This window comes from Gouania willdenowi, chromosome 13 (assembly GCF_900634775.1).
Source record: "Gouania willdenowi chromosome 13, fGouWil2.1, whole genome shotgun sequence".
NCBI classification, from domain to species: domain Eukaryota; kingdom Metazoa; phylum Chordata; class Actinopteri; order Blenniiformes; family Gobiesocidae; genus Gouania; species Gouania willdenowi.
In genome coordinates, this window is record NC_041056.1 from 17,000,422 (window position 1) to 17,022,252 (window position 21,831).

Sequence of the window (21,831 nt, forward strand, 5' to 3'; positions counted from 1 at the left end):
GGCCGGTTTTCCATAACGTGACAAGTCCTGGGTGATTTTGTGCATTATCATTGAGCACAGTGAATTCCTAAACTGCTGCTTGTTGCCTGTATTACACAGCAAGAAAAAAAAAAAAAAAATCTAACCCCACAAAAAATTAGATTCCATAGTGACACCATGGTGGTTAGATTAACTGCAGCCTTCAGCCAAGCCACCGCGGGGGTGTGCATCAACGGTTTACAGCTGATACTGTAACAAGAGGATGGATACCTGACCCAAGCCTGAAGGGACCCGACGGCACCGGGCGGGTCGGATTCGGACAGATATTTAGAACTAGTGGTCGTGTTCAGTCACTCAATAGTGTTGTTTGCGAGCAGCGTTCTTCCTTTCCTGCTGCAGCAGCCACAGCTGATGTATCTGCTGAAAAGTGCACCTTTAACTGCAACAGTGACAGCTGTGATCCGCGGGTCAAGTAGAATGGAGCAGAGGACAATTTTAGAGGAATACACATTTGAAACAGTTCTTTTTCTGCACAATAACGTGGATTATTCTCATCTTTGATACATGTATTATGTAAAGAGATCCGATAGGTCTCTTGCTGCACTGCGCCTGTTTATGTTTGACGTTCGCTTGTTACCCGCGCACTGATCTGATGTTGACATGAACAGTTGCTTGTTAATAAAATCGGTGCTTACCACTAAACAAACAAATATGTAATTTCATTGAGAAAAATGAGGTTTTCACTGTTGGGTCGGACTCGGACGAGAAAATGCGGGCCGATCCACACCAATTGTGACACGGTTATTTATTTACTCGCTGTTCGTGTGACTGTTTACTGCAAGACCTGTGTACATGCCTCTGCATTCATCTGTGGAATCAATGAGTAGTTCAGTTTACTTTGCTCTTCTTCTTTAATTCTCTCAGCAGTCTTCTCATTCTTCTTTATTTCTGGTTTCTTTAAAATTAAATTGGACTGAAGCAATATAATTAGCAAAACATATCAAATCTGGTCAAGAAAGTAAAATCTTCAATGGTTTTTTTCATGTTTAAAAATTCATTTGAAGAGCAGCTGTGAAAAATGTTGGATGGTTTTCCTCAGCAGCACATTCCACCACCATGACATCACTACTAAACCAGAAGAGTTAAAAACGGACCATGCATGACTTGAATTAAGTATAAGCAAACCCTTGAATCAAGCACACGCCATTAAATATTCATGCGTGCAATCCAAATCGATTCAAACCACGTGTGACTAAAATACAAAAACTTAACATTACACAGCACATGTTCTGCAGTTCAGTGCATGCAACATTTCTTTGAGGTTAGCTGTGTGTATGGACACACTGGAAACATTTGATTATGCAATATGAGGCCGTGTTGTCGACTGCAGTGTTGGCCATCAGAAGCAGCAAGAGGAAATAAGATGGATTGAGTTGGGATGCTTTAAAGAAAACCAGTACACTTTGTTCTTTTACAGTCAGTTCAGAGAACAGAGGCTGGATTTGGGGGTGGGGAAGCAGGTTTGGGTGCTCGTCTGGAAACGATATGACATTACACTCCTACATTCCCAGTATGTCTTAATTGCTTCAAGGTCATGAAGTAAAAGAAGAAAAAAAATCTGCTCATTCTCAGCACAGCCCCTGCAGGGGAGATATTTAAGATGCACAGATGGGATACAAAAAAAAGACACAGAATGGGCAAGACTATGAGTAAAGCAGCCACACAGACAGCGTGTTCTAACAGGAACAGACAAACATAGAAGCAGCTGGAAGGTTTCACTGGCTCTGCCCCGGGTTACACAACAGCAACGACTCTGGACTTAATCCGAGACCAGCCGCAAACAACAGGGCCGCACTGAGACAGCTGAACGTACCTGACTCATGGAGCAGCCTGTTAGCGCTGTGGCTAATGCACACACAAATGTAGTATGCGCACGCATGCTAGCAGATCAAAGAGCCCGCTGGATCATAATGCAATGAGCGTAATGCTCCATCGCTTGTGAAATAAACTCCTGAACAACTTGAGCTACAGAAGAGTCCGCCAGTAAACTCCCAACTATGCTGCACATCAACCTGAAGAGCGGGATCTTTCTATTTAATTCATCATCCATCTCAAAAAATCAATAAGATTAAACACACGCAGATGCTGGGATACACGTTTATATACAAGAAGAATACTAATACATGATGGGGCAGTGTAGTCTTGTGTGAAAAATGTTTCTTCTTACCTTCAGTCATGAAGTAAGGGATGCGAAACCTTCCTTCAAGGACTCTCTGCCGGAGCACAGGCAGAGTAGGCCCACCAAAGGGCAATGCACCACACACCAGCACGTAAAGCACCACCCCCATACTCTGAAGACACAAAACACAGAGTAAATGATGAGGAAAAAAGCAGCAAAACAACAAAGAAATACTACATCAATTGTTTTGACTCTGCCTGGAGAAAACAGGCAAACACAAATACTAAAAAATCCCAAACTCGTTATTGGTCAAATTGTTCTTTGATTTATTCAATAACTTGTCACAGTGTATCTCGTGTACAGTGTATAGTCACAGTGTATCTAATAAATTAATTTTAGGTTTACGTTTACACCTAAGGTCATGAATTCTGGGATATTTCAGGTTGAACAAAATCCCAAGTAAAATGGTGGATATAGATTAGAAATGGAGTGTTGCCTGTTTTTATACCCAGGCCGACAAGATAGTGAGATGGAATGGGGTAAATGAATATCACCCCTAGCCTCTAATTCTGTGGGCCCATGAGAAAGACCTCCAAATTTTGCCTTCTTCTCCTGGGATAGGGAAACGTTTGGATGTTTATATGACATCTTATTTTTTCTACAAAATGAAGAAATACTGAAAAATCTAGCTTAGAACAGTTTACTCAGTTGGAGATTACGCTCCAAAGCACCACTAAATCATACAGGAGCCAACCCAGCAGATAGTATGTAATTCAAACCTTGAGTCTTTGACTATAAATAAACAAATAATTCATGTGACAAGAATCAAGTTGATTTTTCTTTCAAAAGGTGTTCCAAATAGAAAAAAATAGAGGAAGATTAATAGAAAGCAATGTATTGCCCATGGCAATATATTGATTGACTTAAATTTGTCTTCTATTTATCAATTTTATCAAATTTACCCAAATGTCTAGCTGTGGGCCCTCGTACGGCTGTCCCTCAAAAACCTCTGGAGCAGCATAAGGTGGGCTGCCACACCACGTGGCAAGAGGCTCCCCAGGCTGGAAGAAGTTCCCGAAACCAAAATCTACACAGAGAATCATGTCACAGATTAGTGGATTAAAACATTTGTTCACATGGTAATGAGTCACCAAAAAATTTACAGCTTTTAAACACAAAGCCCATATCACATGTTCATCAGTGGAGCTGAGGGCGCTACAAAGAAAATGTCCAGAACAAAGCAGAGTTAACACTTTGTGACTGAAAATTTGGTGTTTTTTTTTTTTTTTTTTATATAGGAGTAGCATATGCAGTCTGCATATTTTTACACAGAGGAAACGGGCATTTCAATGCGGTAATCACCCCAGAGACCAACATGAAGTCATAGTTGCTATGCTTGGATTGGGAAACTGCAGAATGACTAAATGTTTGAATCTGCTCATCTGAGTAGAGAGAGCTTTAGCACACACCAACACGAACAACACATTGATAGGTTTTCAAAACCTTTCGAGTCAGAAAGAAATTCTTCCAAAATGAAAGGCCAACTTGTGTGCAAATACTCTGCCAAGTCAAAGTCGTTGTAACTCCAGTTTTCTCCAAAATCCTTCTCTTTCACATTATTTACACACAATAAATCCTTCATCTCTTATCCTCTTACATTTTTACATAAGCCATTTAGATACACCATCATAAAAAATTTTTTCCTAGCCTTGTTTCTTTAGATGAGTGAATGTGTGATTGGCACAGTTTGTTACTTTTTAATGTTAACCATTTGCTGCTGTATAATAGACATTCATCATGTTTGTTCAGGAAGAATGGGATGGTGTCATGGGACTTGACAACTACAGGAACACAAGATCAAAAGGATCAGTTAATCCACCACTGCCAACATTTTTTCCCCCTTAATTTTGAACCAGTTATATAAACTGAATAGCAAAACAAATACAGATAAAAAAATATCCCTTACATAATGGGGCAAGAGGTGACATGGGCTCAAAAAAATGCACACAGATAATACACACAATAGACAAACACAATAAACAAAATCAAGTTCATGGTTCTGCTTGTCCCTCATTATCAAATCTAATGGGAGGGTAATGAACATAAAAAAACAGAATACATAGTATTCAACTGAAAACGACAGGGATGCAAGAATTGTACTTGTATGAGTACTTTGGTTTGAGTAATTGTCAATGCTAGTGATCCAAATGCAGTATTCACTATTATCCAGAATATATACTTTAAAATGAACAAATTGCTTATTTCTTCCATGTCAAAATTATTTCTGATCAAAATCTCTAAATACAAACTTAAAACATCATGTTAAAAACTCAGTGGACTTGGATTTGATTTTAAGATGCAAATGAGGTACCGTTATATCAAAAATCATCACTTCTGGTCTGAGAACAGTTGGTAAAGGTAAAAGCTCATCCTGCAACAGGTCGCTAACGTGCTGCTTTACAAAAGTTTGCAGCTTAGTCGTGCTATATCTGAACAGGTAGCAGAAATCAATTCCGTGACCACAGGGGGCGACATTTCACACATTCACTTTGTTACTATATATACAGTACTATTGAACCATTTAAACAGCTTTTAATTCCTCAATCATTATGCTGCTGTCATTTTCTCTTTCATCCATTAACAAAACTGATTGTTGTTGATACATAGGAAACTCCAAGGAAAAGTTTAAGAGAAAAACATTGCTATTGCTTCTACAAGCAGTCAGTCCAATATTTTTTTTCCTGTAAGTAAGAAGGGATGGAATCATTGTGAGACAGAGCGTATTGTTATGAAGAACAGCAATTTTTACACAACAACCTTGGCTGCATAGCATTCCTCACTCAAACTCACCAAGACAATCTGCTGTCAAAAAAAGGCAAATACATAAATGAGAAAAAAAATGATAATCACTACCATCCAGGTAGCAGCCAGAGTGGTTGACACCAAGCACATAGCAGTGAGCTTAGTGAGTGTTGAGTATGTTTGTCATTTACTGCTGCTGTGCGGATGCAAGCAGAGCTGTGAGAATCAGGAGCAGTTGGTGGATCGTCTGAAGCTGTGACCCATTTCATGGAGCTGAATACTGAGCAGACAGGTTGACATCAAACACTCCAGCCTGCTACAGGCTACCGACAGCAGTCACAGCGTAGCGTGCATCAAACTTTGCATATCACAGTATTAGTGTTAATATGTCACGGTATACTACGCTGTACAAAAGGGATCCTAACACCATGCCTGTGCAAATGGCCAGTATCATCATATCAGTACCATCATCATCCTGCTGGCAATTCCTGCTGGTCGTTTTCTTCACAGAAATTGCACATGGATTAAAAGCTTTTCTAGTTTCTTTTATTGGATATTATCGAGTTCTATTAAATTCCAAATTGTCTTCACAGGTGCTTCAAGGTCTCTAGTAAGAGTTAAAGGTCCAGTATTATGCTGTTTTTCACCCATCTCCATTTGTTCTAAGAACCCCAACAACATCCATTGTTTTGTCCAACCGCTGTGTCGCATTTGGTCACAAACACGTCAGATCATCCCAAAAAAGTGATACAAGGTGATAAACCAGCTATTAAAAATTAAACTGATTGTAACCGCTCATGCTGTGCTGTAGGGAAGTACACTTTCAACTATCAGCTGAGTCAGCTGTTTCAAACACTCACATGAGCTGCTATGCCACTTTCTTGTCCTCCCTACCTCTTCTGGTCACAGAGACAGTCTATTTAAAACAATAGTCCATTGTTTTGTCCAACCATTGTGTCGCATTGGGTCATAAACACGTCAGATCATCCCATGAAGGCATACGAGGTAGTATAATGGCTTCTAAAAGTGAAACTGATTGTGAGTGCTCTTTGGTTTATCTATATACTAGATTATCTATATACTGAACGCAAGGATATTAACTGTAATATCAACGTGCTGTTGCCATGTTTGTTTTACCTGTGAGCTAGTTAGACAGGGAGGAACTCACATTCTTATGTATGGTAGGAGGAGCGAGGATTGTCAGGAGGAGGAGTTTCCACGTTGTGACGTCATAATGCGAGAAAAATCCAACTCGTCAGTTTGGAGCAAGGGTGGTAGGAAACAGAACTTTTTCAACTTTGGTCCTCTGAATGAAGCTAAAGGAATGTATATCACAGTAGCAAAAGCATTAATTTTTTTATAATACCGTCCCCTTTAAAAGTCATCCAACTTGTTACTTTATTTCATGTTTCTTTGAGAATCTAGTGTCCTCCTTGTAAAGGGTGATCGATGTAAAAACGACTCCTCCAAACATCTAAACAACATGTAATCCTGCACTATAATATTCCTGTTTCCTGGAGCTGCTGTAACATCCAAATTTCCCCCATTGGGGGATCAATAAAGTTTATCCTTATCCTTATGGTTCTGCCATCCTTTCCTTCTTCTTATCCAACAACCTGCTTGTTTTCTGTCCTTTTATTCCTCCTCCTCTCTTTCCATCCTCTTCAGTCAGTCCAGGGTTTGTTTGAAGTGAAAACATTGAGGGCACTCCCTGTTGCGTCTGTACCACTTTCCTGTGCAGCCACCATGACTATGACCTTTCTTTGACTGACTGCCAGTCAAGCTTCATACGGACTGACCAGAGGTGGCTTTTAAAAACAAAAGCATTGCTGGAGAGCAAGAAATGAGAACTGGAGACAGGGGTGTTTATCGACAAAATTCAACACTTATGAGATATGAGGAATATCTACAATGTCAAGATGAACGTCATCACACTTTAGATTGCTAATCAGAAACGCTGAATGGGATAAGTTAGATTTAATAGTAATCCAGCTGAGTACATTTACTTTATTTTCTTTAATAATAGTTTTGTGTGAAACTAATCTTTCACTAACTTTCCTTTACTGTGGATGTTTCTGGTTACTTTGCTTAGCAACCTTTAACAAAGTTTATTCAGGATGCTATTAAATTATTTAAATAAAAACACCAGTGATGCAAAACAGAATGCAAATAGTAGCATTAATTCATAATCTAAGAAAGGAATGACAAAGATTTTTAAAAATGCATACATTTTTTCTTGAATCAAACATACGTACACACATCTGAAATGTATCAAGAAATGTTACTACCGGTACTTGAGTAGTGTGCAGGTGTTGCTCCTGTTGATGATAGATGTAACAAATACCATCAGGAAACACAGGGATGCCAAAAGCTTCACATCTGAGCCAAAACAAATATTTTGAAGTGCAATTTTGCAAACACGCAGCACATTGGTGTCATCTTGACTTAAGCGCTTTTTTACGCACTTCTCTCCTGCACGTATTCTCCGGTCAAGGCTCCTGACACGCCCACAACGCACACATTTCAGGGGCGCTCCAGCCAGAGTGCGTAACTGGGATGGAGGGGCGCAGTGATTGACTTAAGTACAGGGGGAGAATAGCACACAGCCAAAAACAGCGCCACTGCGCAGCTTTTTTGACTTGGTTTTGGTTTTGTACAGGTTCAGTTTGAAGTGCTCCAGCACAGACTCAACAGCCCAGTAGTTGTCAGCCAGGCAGACCTCCATTGTCAGATCCAAATCCAGACATTGCATTTAAAGGCTTTTATCCCATGTATGGAGCCAGTTTGACCAATGGTAAATTCAGATTTAATGTCCAAAAGTACCGTGCACAGCATATTACATAACCTTAAAACTTTTCCACATTGTGTCACATTACAGCCACAAATGTTAATTTATTTATTGGTATTATATCGTATCAACACAACACACCAACACAACATGCCACTTAATTGTAAAACCGAAGGTAAAATGATACATGGTTTTCAAATGGAAAAACAAAGAAAAAACCTAGTGTGTGCAAAACAATTCAACCACCTTTACTCAATACAATGCTCACTTGTACTGTAAATGGATGCGTTAAAGTGCACAAAGCCTAATTTATTGATTTTTAAAAAAAAAATATTTAGGCTAATATATTAGGAAAGATGTATATACTTAGATTTAATAGTATTTACTAGTCCTAATACTGTGAAGACTAGATATTTCACCTAAAAGAATGCCAGAAAAAGCCCATTAGGTTGTATTCACCATTTTGTGTTGGCAGCTTTGGTGATACACTTGAGATTGAAAGGGTCTCATCTTCATTTTGAAGGTAAGATCATCTGTAGTATTTTACCAATATGCCTGTACTTATTGGAAATATCAAAAATCCCTACAGAATGCAGGTATACCGTATAGGCTAACAAGCATGAGATTACCTACTATTCCTTTTCTTCATGGTATGAAAGTGTTTTTAATTTCCAATGAGAAAAAGGGCTAGCTAGTACAGACGGACATCACAGTTAGTCAAGCACTGACAAGCTGTATAGTGACAACGCAGAGTACAATGAGTCAATTTGAACACAAATAGGACACGTTTGCTCATCTGAACCTCATAACCACTTACTGAACTTGTGAAGCACAGCGTGTACCTTACAACTGATGTTCTCCTCAGAGACATTTTCATTAATCACAAGCCAGGTGATGTTCTGTTCAACCGTTTCCTGCTTTGAATTTAATCTGAATTGGACATGTTGGTAAAAAATTATAGTCTGGGTAATCACATCTCCAGGATATTATGTAAAAACACTGCTGAGGAACAGGTTGATAGGCGATTAAATTATAACAGCAGTATCTCATACATGTTGTCCCCATCAGACCTTTTCCATAAGGAAAAAAACACAAGCAGATATTTGGAATATCACAGGTATGTGACAAATAATTAAAGAAAACTTCACAAAATATTAATAATATCAAACAACTTCACGTTTTATTCACCTAATCTACAGTAAATAAGCACAAGCAAGTAATCAGGCCAGAAGATAGTATTTATAAAACACATAAACTGTATGTTTTTAGTCTTTTAACTCAGTATTTAGTGTTTTCTGCAAAAGAATAAAGCCTTATCCTAAACATTTATAGCTTCATCACAGCAACTGTCCTTCAACATTTACCGATGCTTTTCTGATCAATTACCCATCATCCATCAAAGTAGACGATTTTATTTTATTTTTATAGTCTATTTTAGCCCATAATGAGCCCTGCATTTTAGCCAGGACATCCGTATTAATGCTGAGCTCATGGCCAATTTTTACACAGGCCTGTTATAATGCCTGCATTAAGCTTCTTGTTATGTCCATATTTTAGGCCTCCGTTAAATGTTTGTACCCAATTTTCCACTTTTTAATTTGAAGATTTCTGACTCATTCTGTAGGTCGATTTGATTTCTGTTTTAGGATGTAAAATTATTTGTTAGAAAATAAGAAAAGCCATGATTTCAGTTTCAAGCTTTTGAATTATTTTTCATCATAAAATTTTAAAGTAAGATTTTCCTCGCTTGAAGGGTTTTGTATCTAAAAATGTTGCTTCATATTTGACAGACGCTAAAAATATGATCATGACAGAAAAAGCTGCAAAACTGAAACATTCATATTTTCCATCCATCATCGTTTTGAAGAAAATGTTGTACCTGCTATCTTGATGTTCATGTGGCCATCCAGCAGCAGGTTCTCAGCTTTGAGGTCCCTGTGGACGATGTTCCTGTTGTGACAATACTCGACAGCCGAAAGGATCTGCCAGAACTTCCTCCTGGCCTCCAGCTCACTGAGACGCCCATGCTTTGCCAAATAGTCTGCAGTCAAAGAGACAGACATAGGCATAAGATGATGTCGCCTATTCAGAATTAACCCAGTAGATATTTTACAGCGATTACATAAGGGGACTCCACAGGCCTGGCAGTCACAGTGTAAGGTATCAGTGTGCAATGAGAGGAATGCATTATAGGTCAACCTTTCATTGCGATGAGCATTAGTGGTTATGTTGAAAGCATAACTGACTTCTAATTAGGTGTAGGTTCGGTGCCAATGGTAGTTCATTTTACAGCTGCTCCACATTACAGTGCATTTATAAACTGATAAGATGTACAAGCTCATTTATTTTTGGAGATACCCTGCCTCCATCCTTCACTGAGTTCGTCCAAAGATATGTGTGCATGTGTGAGTAGTCAATGACTTACAATGAAAAATCAAAGACGATTTCATAGCTTAAGTAAAAACATTTCAGAGAACTGATCTTTGCTGCACCATGTGCACATTACACAGTGGATCTGTATGCAAACTCTTTAATGGTTCGTCACTGTGAAAATGTGGTATCATGATTTGAAGGAAGAAATCAAACTAATTTACATTTATTTCTCTGAGGTTCAGAAGAACAAGTTGGATTTTTAAACACATTTATCGAAAAAAGTGTTTTTCCTTAAGAGCAACCACATCACCTACGTATATTTATTCTCCAGGCATGCACATGAGGCCAACTTCATGTATTAAACCTTTTATATCCTGTAGTCATTTTTTAACAGGTTACACTGCAGACCTGTTTGGAGCTCTTTGCCAAAAATAAAGTGAACAGCAGTATTTTGGTTTTACAAATAAAGAAAATCACAGGGTTTGGGGTATAATAATAATCTACAGGACAAACTAACAAAACATCTTAAACCACCAATAAAATGTCGTGAGTTTCAAGTTTCCTTGTCGAGTAAAAAGAAAAAATGTCCAAATGCATCAGCTTTGTGGATATTTAAAAGTAAAAATATTAATCTAAAATGAACTTGCAACAGCTGACAGGAAAAAAGCTAAAAGTCAAACATTCTATAGAAATATTAAAGTGCATCATATGTAACATTTTCATAAGTCAACGGGTAATGACTGATTGAACATGACACAGGTTAGTTGTTCTCACACTTATTACAGTCACTTGTTCATTAGTGGAAGGTTTTTATTCAAATCCAAAGCCGTGAATTCCATTATTTTCTTCACAGTAGCTTTAGCTATACCTTGATTGCTAGCTTCAAATGATGCATACTCAGCGGTATGGTGGTATCTTAAATGGTAAATGAGGTAGTGTTTTGTTTGCAGCTCAGCCAAGATTTATTTCCGCATTACAGAAATTACAATTTGCAATCCTTGGCTCTCTTTTTTGTGTAATTCTGCCGAACTGTGTGGCAGAGGAATGCGCATGCACGCACATGCACACATGATCTGGTGGTCATGCTGTCAGGCATCTCACAGCACAAGAGGACCGTGGCTGACTTTAAGACCTTTGCAGATGTAGAAAAGATCGGCCTTATATGCAAGAATAGGCCAATCCCCCAAAATAAGGGAAATCGGCACCGATCGATTGGCCGGCTGATACCGTCACTAGAGGTTGGATACCCGACCGAAGCCTGACGGGACCCGATGGCAATGGACGGGTCGGGTTCGGACAGATATTTAGAACAGGTGGTCAGGTTTGGTCACATTGTGTCGTTCCCGCGCAGTCTGAAGTGAGTGCAGTAGTAGCCACAGCTGTAGGACTAAGGTTTGGCATCAAATGTAAAGTGTACCACAAATACAATTTATTATCATGTAGCCCTAATGAATGCACAGTGCGAGCAGTGATCCACAGGGCAAGGAGAATGGAGCAGAGAAGGACAATTATAAAGAAATACACCTTTGATACATTCCTTTTTCTGCACAATAACATGGATTATCTTTATCTTTGATACATGGATTATGTAAATAGATGCAATGGGTCTCTTGCGTGTCTCTTGTTTGTCTCACTTTCGCTTGTTACCCGTGCGCTGATCTGATGTTGACATTAACAATTGTTTGTTAAAGAAATTACATATGTAAGCTTGTTTTAGCGGTATAAGCACCAATTTTATTGAGAAAAAAAAGGAGGTTTTCACTGGACTCGGACGGGGAAATGCGGCCCGATCCGCACTCCAACTGTGACAGGGTTATTCATTTATTCGCCGTTCCCGTGACTGTTTACTGCAAGACCTGTGCACATGCCTCTGCTGTGGAACCAAACAGCAGTTTAGTCCACTGTGCTTGTCTTCTTTCATTCTGCAATCTGTCTTCTCATTCTTCTTTATTTCCGGTTCATTTCCAAACTGTTGAGAACGCGTACTAGCGACATTTGACGTCACCATCAACGTAATTTTACTTCAAGTCTGCAGAACTGCGTGGGAAAATCGAACCCAGAACAGCAGCACAAAATGTATCACAATCTTTTCAAGGCAATAGGGTGAAATGTGTGAGCTCCTTCTGTTTGGTTTAGAGCGCTTCATCACTCATTAGCATTAAAAAAAACTTAAATTGAATGTTTATTTATTCTCAAATCCTGCTTTATACTCCTTTAAATGAAACCTTCACATATTATTTAAAAAAAAAAAAGAAGACAAAATACACTTGCAGGAATTATTACGATCTAGTCAGCTTCATAAGATGCTTGTCCTGATAGCATGCATGTTTAGTTTCTAGCTGGCAGGGACTCAGATTGCTGACCAAACCTTTCAAAACTGCACAACAACTATAACAATAGTAGATAAGATCTTATAGGAAGAAATATACAAATGTATACATTTAAAATTATTTTCATCAGTATAAAGCTATTATAAAATCATTTACACAACATATGTTTAGTTAAAATTATTTTTTGGCTTTAAATATAATAGCCATGTAAATTAGAGTAAATTCCTTTGTGTGCACTAAAGTTTATTTTTTTCAAGAGTTAGCCATCAGATTTTATAGGTGACAGCACAATAATCCAAAAGTCAACAACATGGATGAAGGTGTGAATACTTTATATTTACAATTAATTCAGCTCAAAGCCATTAACACTTCAAAGTTTAAAAGATCTGAAGCTACTTCATTTACCTGAGTTTTGCCATTGCAATTGCGGTAATAAATTGTAGACAGACATTTAGAAATATCTGATTAGATGCAAGCTGAAAAATTCCATTGGCGGGGACCTGTGCATTCAAGCACAGTTGCTAATCAAAAAACACAGAGGGAGGGAATGTTTCGCAGAGGTCTGAGTATGCATCTGGGAGAGAAACTAGTCCTTGAAGCAAATGTCCTGGGAGTGTCCAGCCTATCCCTCTCTGGATCCGTCCATCTATCTTTCGCTGATTAATGTGTGACGCAGCATTTTTATTGTCAATGCAAAAATCTGAAAATATTATTTAAGTTAAAAACAAACAAACAAACAAAAAAAACAGGTTCACTCCTGTGTAAGATGTATTTTAAATCATTTTAAATTTGAAGAATGTAAATTAAAACATGTAAAACAAGAAAAAAGAAAGACATTCACTTTTGCATGGAAAGCCACAAATTTTTTGTTTGTTTTTTTTTAGTTGAAAAGAATTCATCCATTTAAAGAGTCATGAGCTTCAAAGACTAAATGCCAGAAGCCACTACATATTTTTGGGTTGCATCACCAGCAGAGCTATGAACCAACAACTTCTACTACGTTAACATGCATATTTAGGAAACATTACTGCCTAGGAAATGAAATATTCAAGCCAACGCAGACAGAAACAATACAGTATTTTGCTATGGTAGAAGGGTGACTAATACTGATAAAATGTTAGTGAAGGTAAGCATATCAGTGCAGTGAGGCATGCAGAGCTGCATTCTGGGAAATCAAACATGAATCAGAGGGGTGTTTGGGAACAGCATAACAGCTACTTTGGCCCACTGCTGCAACGAGCCCACTGAAGAGCCACGTCTCATAACAGCTGCTTGGCTTTGGAGGCTACAAAGATCATGGGTACTAACTAGTTTGTTGGACTGACCTCTAGCTGGAGTTATGACAAAAACAGAGAGGTTGGCAGAGTGTGTGTGTATAAATACCAGTGAGCATGAATAGAGAGGAAAAGGGGCAAATATAACAATCATACACACACATTTATTCCACATCAGTAACTGGTGCAAACGCTCTTGAATATGAAAACTTAGCATAGGTCTGACCATTTAATATCTGTACTTTGAGGAATTAACATGGACTGTAGCCAGCTGGAACAGAATACCACCATTCCTTCAAAGTAACCAGGCAAAGATCAGTTGTAGCTCCTGGCTATTACACAAGATTTCCTACTTTGTCATTTAACCCTGGCCACGGTTAAATGAAAGGTGAACTTATTCAGGTTTTCTTAAGGATAAGCCCACAGAGTTAAGTTGATTGTTAGGGGTCAGGCAGAAATAAGCTGCCGAGAAACTATTGTTGCCCTGAGTGTTCTTGACTTCTTTCTCTCTTCTTCTTCTGAGGAAATCCTACTTCCCATGCCAGAACGATCGTCAAATTATGCACAAAGGCTTAGTCCTATGTCAGGTTGCCACAGCTGGCCAATAGTCAAAAAGGTGGTGCAATAGCAAGCAAAGTTTAACATTTTAAAAAAGTCACAATAAATCAACTATAGCCTGAATACTGGAGAAACACGCATTTAAACCTATTGCAAATTATGAAGTCCATCACTCTGTTCTTTCTTAAAACTGTTCTTAAAACTTACTACTCTCCTCCCACAATTTTTTGCTCAACTGACACCAAACTTGCAACAGCACATCTTCAGACTGTCCTACACAAATGATTAGTGATGTCACGATACAACTTTTTCACTTCTGATACAATACCGATATTGCAGCCTTGAGTATTGGCCGATACCAATATCGATACGATATCAGCATGAATCATACAAACTTTTATTACTTATTTTATAGTGTGGAATGTTAGAAAAGGCTTGATCAAGTGTTATTACTCAAACACAGAACAATTGTCAGCAACAGTAGGTATGAGAAAAACTGACCCATTTATTAAAAACTAATTAGTTACATACATTTTATCCTTCAACATAATATTTACAGTATTCTACAATTGAATAAATATAATATATATCGGAGATTTCAGATGCAGTCCTTTCTGGCTGATATCGGACCGATATCAGATATCAATATCGGATCGAGACACACCTATGATCCACACAGATTTTTGATTGATCAAAATTTTTTTGCCTACAATGCAATGAAATATAAACATATACTTGCAATTTCTTGCCAATTACATATTCAATGTTCATAAAAAAAAACTACAAGATTTTCTACAATTTTTTTTTACAGGAATTTGAATTTTGCTTTTATGACAACAATTACAGTCAATGCAAAAATGGCATTTTTTTACCATCAGCTTTTCACTTATGTAGCCAATAAATCATTGTTAAAAACAAATTGCCAACATCTCATGCTCTCTGGGTGTAATTTGTGTTCTTTTGAATTTTTGTCCTAAGTGAATTTTTGCCAGCCGTTTCAAATCTGCCTTTAAACCATCATGCACACAGGTGACTGATGTAGTTAATTAGTGGAGCTACATGTGACATTTCCATGTGCTAATTAGCTCAGTGACAGAAAGGAAGTTCAATCAAAAAATAGTTGCAATGTGGACTATTTATGTGTTTGACTTATTGATTTATGGACTTATTACTGAAGCAGTGGAATTCCTATAATGAGCGAGTAGAACTTTAAAACAAATGTACTGCAGAGTCATCTCTTGCAATTAACTCAGTGAGATAAAGCATCAATCACTGATGTAAAATGCACCCAAATGCCACCTTCTTTTCATCTTCCTACACTGCTTGTTGTTCAGAGTTGCCTTATTTTGGTTAAAATTGAATTGCCTGGCCCCAACCATTGCAGTTCAGCAGCTATATTGTATCATTGCGTTTCTGGTATTAATAAAACATATTGAAATTAAAGCATTATTTTAACAATATGACTTTGGTTGCATTATAAAACATATTTCAAACAAGGGAACTTCACTTAATGATTAAGGGGAAAGGGGGTGGTTCAAGTATGTCACCTGTGTGTACATTAGGGCAAAACTCCTCTATACATCTAAATAACTCAAGAAGTTTTAAATTGTTACAAATTACAAGATATAGACCTGGCTATATCTGCCCTGTTCGTCAATGAGATGAATCACATAAGTATCTGTTCATGATGAAATTATTTATAACCACTGCCAATTTTAAGCTCTAGACTACCTACTACCATTATTGTTGTTTAAAATGAGTGGCATGAAAAATTCATCACACATGCTGTTATTTTATTTATTCCTGAATTTTTCACCATTTCTAAATATGTGCAGAGTACCTCAGATTAACCGTAGAATAACATGTCAGGTTGATTCTGTGGCAGCATGTTCATCTCTGACACTGTTGATAGCTGGTGGATTCTTTAAAGCTCTTTAAGATACTGCCTGTCACTCTACTGAACATGCTTCTTTCAAAACTGCTCACTGCATCTGCCATCTGAACCATGTGCAAAACTGTAGATATGAAGCTTTTATGCGTTTGGAACTCCAAATGCACTTCGTTCTCTTTCATATTATTAAGTTTGATGTCTCTCTATGGGATGCACACACTGCTGCAGACTTCAGAAGTCACTATCTCATTACGCCAATTCTGATTGGCCGTCCACCAAAGGTAGTCCCACCTACTATAAGTAGTGGGGGCAAACGGCATTCAAACACCTCTTCTCACTCGGAGCACATCTCGTGTCAAAAATAGCTAGCTATACTGTCCACAGACGGATCTTATATAGCTTCTGTCGCCGGTCGCTACTAGTTTCTTTTGGAAGCACTTTTTTCTTTCGGCCACACCAGATTGGAAACCGTAATTACCATGCCTCAGCACCGTCCTCAACGCCACACTACGACTGTTGAGTCCCGGGTGTTAGCACTCCAGCTAATGGCCCAGCTTCATACCTCAACGCCCCACGAGCTCCCGGACGTTAACACACCAGTTGACGGTACGGTTCACTACTGCTCTCAACATCCACCATGACTGTCAGGCGGGTTGGTTTCCTCTTCGGCTAGCACGCCAGCTAATCACCATCCAGTTAATCACCGCCACTAAGTGCCTGCGCACCTGCTCGCCAAGGATGGAGGCCATAGCTCCTCACACCAGAGGGTTTAGAGACTCCCAAGCCTGACTTTGTGGATGTGGGAACAAAATATCAAGCACCAAGTCTGCTCGTGTGGCCTTGAGCTGGAACATGCCCGTTTGGCGATTGATGTTGCCAGTTCCTGTCGACACTGTGCAGTGTTCACAGTTAAGAGTCTCCGCAGATGGCTAGCACGCCAAGCTAGTCTGTCTGTGCTCGACACCCACCTTCCCTCACACGGTGCTGCAGTCACAACGGGTGAAGAAGAGGGGACTCCGATGGAGACTACAGTGGCCTTTGGTACCAGCTGGGGCTCCCAGCTCAACCTGGCCGCTGTCCCGCCGCACGAGGACAACGTCCTCGAACTGGACTGCGGGGATGAGGAAGACGCCACCTCTGAGCTCCTCATATCAGAAGACAAGACAACGTCTTTGTCACTCGATCTTGGGCTGCAATGCCTGCTGCCTCCGTTCCCTCTCGGGAGGGAGATGAGAGAAGCACACCACTTCCCTTCTCCCTAGTCTGAACAAGCTCGATGTGTGTAAGCACGCTGCTGCCTGACTAGCCATCCCTTGGACTGCTGTTGTAGCCGAGTCCACCAGGTCACGCTACGAGGGTAAGAGACTCATCGCAGGTAGGGCTGCGACAAGTAAACATCTCACTGTCTTCCTTGAGCTGCTTGAGAAGTGGCACGCTCCTATAGCGGCAGAAGCCCGGTGCTTCATCCCTCGATTGCAAGGCGATGGAGAGCCTGGGGCTGCTCCGGATGCCTCCGGTGGCACCACTCGTTGCAGGACTATGAAGCCAAAAAGAAGGATGTCGAGGCCCTCTGCCTGAGTCTTCCACAGAATCCCCCAGCTCCATCTCCACCTGTGCGGCGCAAGGCGTTCCCACATACTGCTCCTCAGGGTGCGCAGTTCAGAGCGTCGACACCATTCGTGCCCCGGCCCACCCCGTCTTCCTAGCGCAGTTTGTCTGGTTGGCCCAAAAAGTCTTCAGCCCCATCTCCAGCTCCGGCACAGCATGCCCAGGCCAAAAAGAAGAAAATAGCAGCCTGACCACTCTTTTCTCCTGATCCGGCTGGAAGTTCCACGTTCTCCAGCGCCATGTGTTCTGCGTTCAAATGTCCACCTGGGGGGTCCCCACGCCCCTACCACGGCGCTGCCCCCCTAGGAAAGCACACGTTGCCCACCCCATGGGGTATGGCAATGGTCCGCCGAGAGAGGGTGCCATCGTATCACGGATGGAGAGCCTAACGGTGGATGGGCCGCAGCGTGTCCACCCTCTCCCTCAGGCACAAGAGGTGGACCGCACTCGCTGCCCCGCCCTGGGTGTTACGGACATTTTTCGCTGGCTGCCCGTTCATTTTAGGATTGTTTTTAAACACCTTTTATGTGTTTTTAAATAATTGCATAGCCTTAAACCCAAATACCTGAGAGGCTTCATCTCTTAATGTTTTTAAATCTTTTAAAAACGCATCTTTTTACTTTAGCGTATGGTTTTTAATTGCATTGAATTCATATACACTACTGTTATTTTATATTTTGTATTGTTTTATTGTTTGTCTTATAGTGTATGCACTTTTGTCACTTTAGTACAGCACTTCGTCCCCCTCCTCCTGGTTTTTTAAGTGCTTTTATGAATAAAGATGAATTGGATTAGATTGGACAATATTGGAGGGATACAGGCTGCAGTTCCCTGCCGTCCCCCCTCACTTTGCTGGCATAATAATAATAATACATTTTATCTGCGGGCGCCTTTCAAAAAACCCAAGGACACCTTACAAGCAGAGTTAAAATAGCAGCAATAAAAACATAGAATTACAAAGCAGTAAATATAAAACATAAAAATTAGAGATTTAAAAAGGAGGTAGGTAACATTTTTACTAAAAACCAATCATAAAAAAAAAAAAGTTTTGCAGTGTGGTGGATGGAAATCAGAGTGAGTAGGCTTGTTTCAACATGTGGGTTTTGAGAGGTGATTTGAAGATGGTCAGAGTGTCAATGTTTCGGATGACAGGTGGGCGGGAGTTCCAGAGGTGGGGGGCAGAGCGGCTGAAGGCTCTGGACCCCATGGTGATCATGCAGACAGGAGGGATGAGAAGGCTGAGAGAGGAAGATGATCTGAGGGTCCAATTGGGTGTGTTTATGTGGAGGAGTTCAGTGAGATACGGAGGAGGGAGATTATGGAGGGCCTTGAACGTTAGGAGGAGAGTTTTGTAAGCAATGCGGTGTGTGATTGGGAGCCAGTGGAACAGCGGTGATGTGGTGGATGAAAGGTGTTCTGGTGATGAACCAGTTGTAGTTTATGTAAGGACTTTTGGGGGAGACTTGACAGAAGGCAGTTCCAATAATCAAGACGGGATGTGACCAAAGAGTGGACCAGGATGGCAGTGCTGGATGAGGTGAGGGAGGGACGGAGGCGGTTGATGTTTCGAAGATGGAAGTATGCAGACCGAGTGATGTTATTGATGTGGGTTTGGAATGACAGAGTGCCGTTGAGGACGACACCCAGACTCTTAACCTGAGGGGAGAGGGAAATGGAAGAGTTGTCGACGGTGAAGCGTTTTGATTTTGTAAGAGTGGATTTGGAAACAATGAGGAGAACCTCAATTTTGCCACTGTTGAGTTTGAGAAAGTTGGAGGAGAACCAGGATTTGATTTCCTGTAGACAATCACAGAGGGAGGTTGGAGGAAGGGTGGAGGTGGGTTTGGTGGCGAGGTAGAGCTGGGTGTCATCTGCATAACAATAAAAATTAATGTTGTGTTTCCGCAATATATGGCTGAGGGGAAGAAGACAGATGATGAAAAGGATTGGACCAAGGACAGAGCCTTGGGGAATGCCGGAGGAGAGTGAAGAAGGCTGGGATGTGAATGTTTTTAACTGAATGAACTGGGTGCGGCCGGAGAGATATGAAGAAAACCAGTCCAGGGGTCTGCCTGATAAACCAATGGATGCCAGTCTATGGAGGAGGATGGAATGGCAGATGGAGTCAAAAGCTGCACTTAGGTCGAGGAGGATGAGGATGGATAGGAGTCCAGAATCTGCTGACATAAGGAGGTTGTTGGTTATTTTGAGCAGTGCAGTTTCAGTGCTGTGATGGGGGCGGAAACCGGACTGGAACTGCTCATACAGGTGGTTATTGGAGAGGTGGGAGTGAACTTGTGATGACACCGTTTTTTCCAGGACATTTGAAAGGAATGGTAGACAGGAAATGGGACGAAGGTTATTGAAGTTGCTCGGGTCATTTTTTGAGAAGGAGTTATTGCAGCAGATTTCAGAGCTGAGGGGAAAGAACCAGATTTAAGGGAGGAGTGGATGATAGAGGTCACCAAAGGTGACAGGGAGGGGAGACAGGCTTTGATCAGGGGTGTCGGGAGGGGTGTCAAGTTGACAGGTGGATGGTTTGGAATTTCCAATGAGTACAGATATGTCAGCAGAGAAAGGAAGGTGAAAACATGAGAGTGGCTGACATGAGAGAACTGAGGGAACAGGAGGGAATGGACTGCAGGAGGTGTGACTGGTCAGTTTCTGATGAATATGATACATTTTTTTATTGAAAAAGTTCATGAGTGAATTACAGTGGTCAATAGAGTAGAAGTGTAAGGGGAGAGAGTCTGGTGGACGGGGGGAGTTGTTAATTAAGGAAAACAGAGTCCGGGTGTTCCCATCACCAGCACTGATGAGAGTGGCATAGTACTGGTCCTTAGCTGTGTTAATTGAGTCCTTATATAGAAGTGTGGTGGTGGTACATTTCCTTGTAAACAGTAAAGCCGGTTTTATTGTAGAGGTCAAGGATATGACCCTTTGAGTGGGTAGGGAAATTTATAAACTGCTGAAAACCAAAACTGTCCAGGCATGATGTGAAGTCAGAAGTGAGTAAGTGGTTCAGATTGTCCATATGGATATTAAAATGACCAGGCACAATTGAACGAGAGGGTGCAGAGGTGAGTGAGAAGTAAGGAAAATTAATTGATGAAATCCTTATTATTTTTGGGTGGACAATAAACAGTGGCTACTATGGTCGGTGTGGGTCCTGTTATTTGCAAGACATTGATTCAAATGATGTGAAAGATGGGATGGAGAGAGGTAAGACCTTCCACTTCTCCCTGTAGATTATTGCGAGACCTCCCCCCCGACCAGAGGCTGACAGAAGTAAACAAACCCAGGTGGTGTAGCTTCATTAATCTAAGAGAAGTCATTCTGCTGCTGCCAGGTTTCTGTCAGACATAGAAAATGTAGTTTATGGTCAAGGAGGAAGTCACGGAGGAGAAGTCCAAAGTGGACGCTGCTGCGGTCGGGAGTGGTGCTAACGTTAGCTGACCTAGCTAGGTCGGCTAACACACCATAGTCTGCTTTCCTGCCGTAGCTTCTCCGACAACGGCAAGATGTGGACCAGAAGGAGTTGATGGCCGAGGAGTCATCGATGTGGAAGCTCCGGCGAGACCCACAGTGAATGTATTTGCAAGGGGGTGGATGAACGATGCCCGGGAACAAGCGCAGCGGTGGAGCAGATAAACGAAACCGCAGCTGGAGGAGTTCAGAAGCCGTGTACTGGAGCAGAGCTGATGATGGACACAGTATGCTGGACAGGGCGATCAAAGCGAGGACAAGCCACCCAGCCAGTCTGCCGATCCTCATGATGGCAAAAACTTTACCGGTAAGAAGCAGCAGCAAGTCGCGCCAGCGTTCACTTGTCCGTTGTGTGTTTTTCCAAGGGTAAAGCATTGGTTCGTGTCTGTAAAAATGTACTTGGCTGCGATCGCCGCCTGTCACGTGGGCTTTGGGGAGAAAACAACGAGCCAGCATCCACTAGTTTTATGAAGGGAGCGCGCAGGCTCCTCCCCGTATCCAGACCACTGGTGCCACCATGGGATCTGGCTGTGGTTCTGGAGGGACTTAAACGTCCTCCTTTT

General features: G+C 40.8%; 1 protein-coding gene across 8 annotated transcripts in view; it reads right to left on the bottom strand.

The window, feature by feature from the left end:
* sik2b (salt-inducible kinase 2b) overlaps positions 1–21,831 on the bottom strand; it is a 49,453-nt gene that overhangs the window by 10,986 nt on the left and 16,636 nt on the right. For all 8 annotated transcript variants that reach the window (XM_028464011.1, XM_028464010.1, XM_028464009.1 and 5 more), the window contains exons 4-6: positions 9,628–9,789; positions 3,121–3,245; positions 2,207–2,330 (exon numbers count right to left, since the gene is read on the bottom strand). In XM_028464011.1, coding sequence (XP_028319812.1) covers positions 2,207–2,330; positions 3,121–3,245; positions 9,628–9,789 — 411 coding nt within the window. The remainder of the gene's footprint in view (positions 1–2,206; positions 2,331–3,120; positions 3,246–9,627; positions 9,790–21,831) is intronic.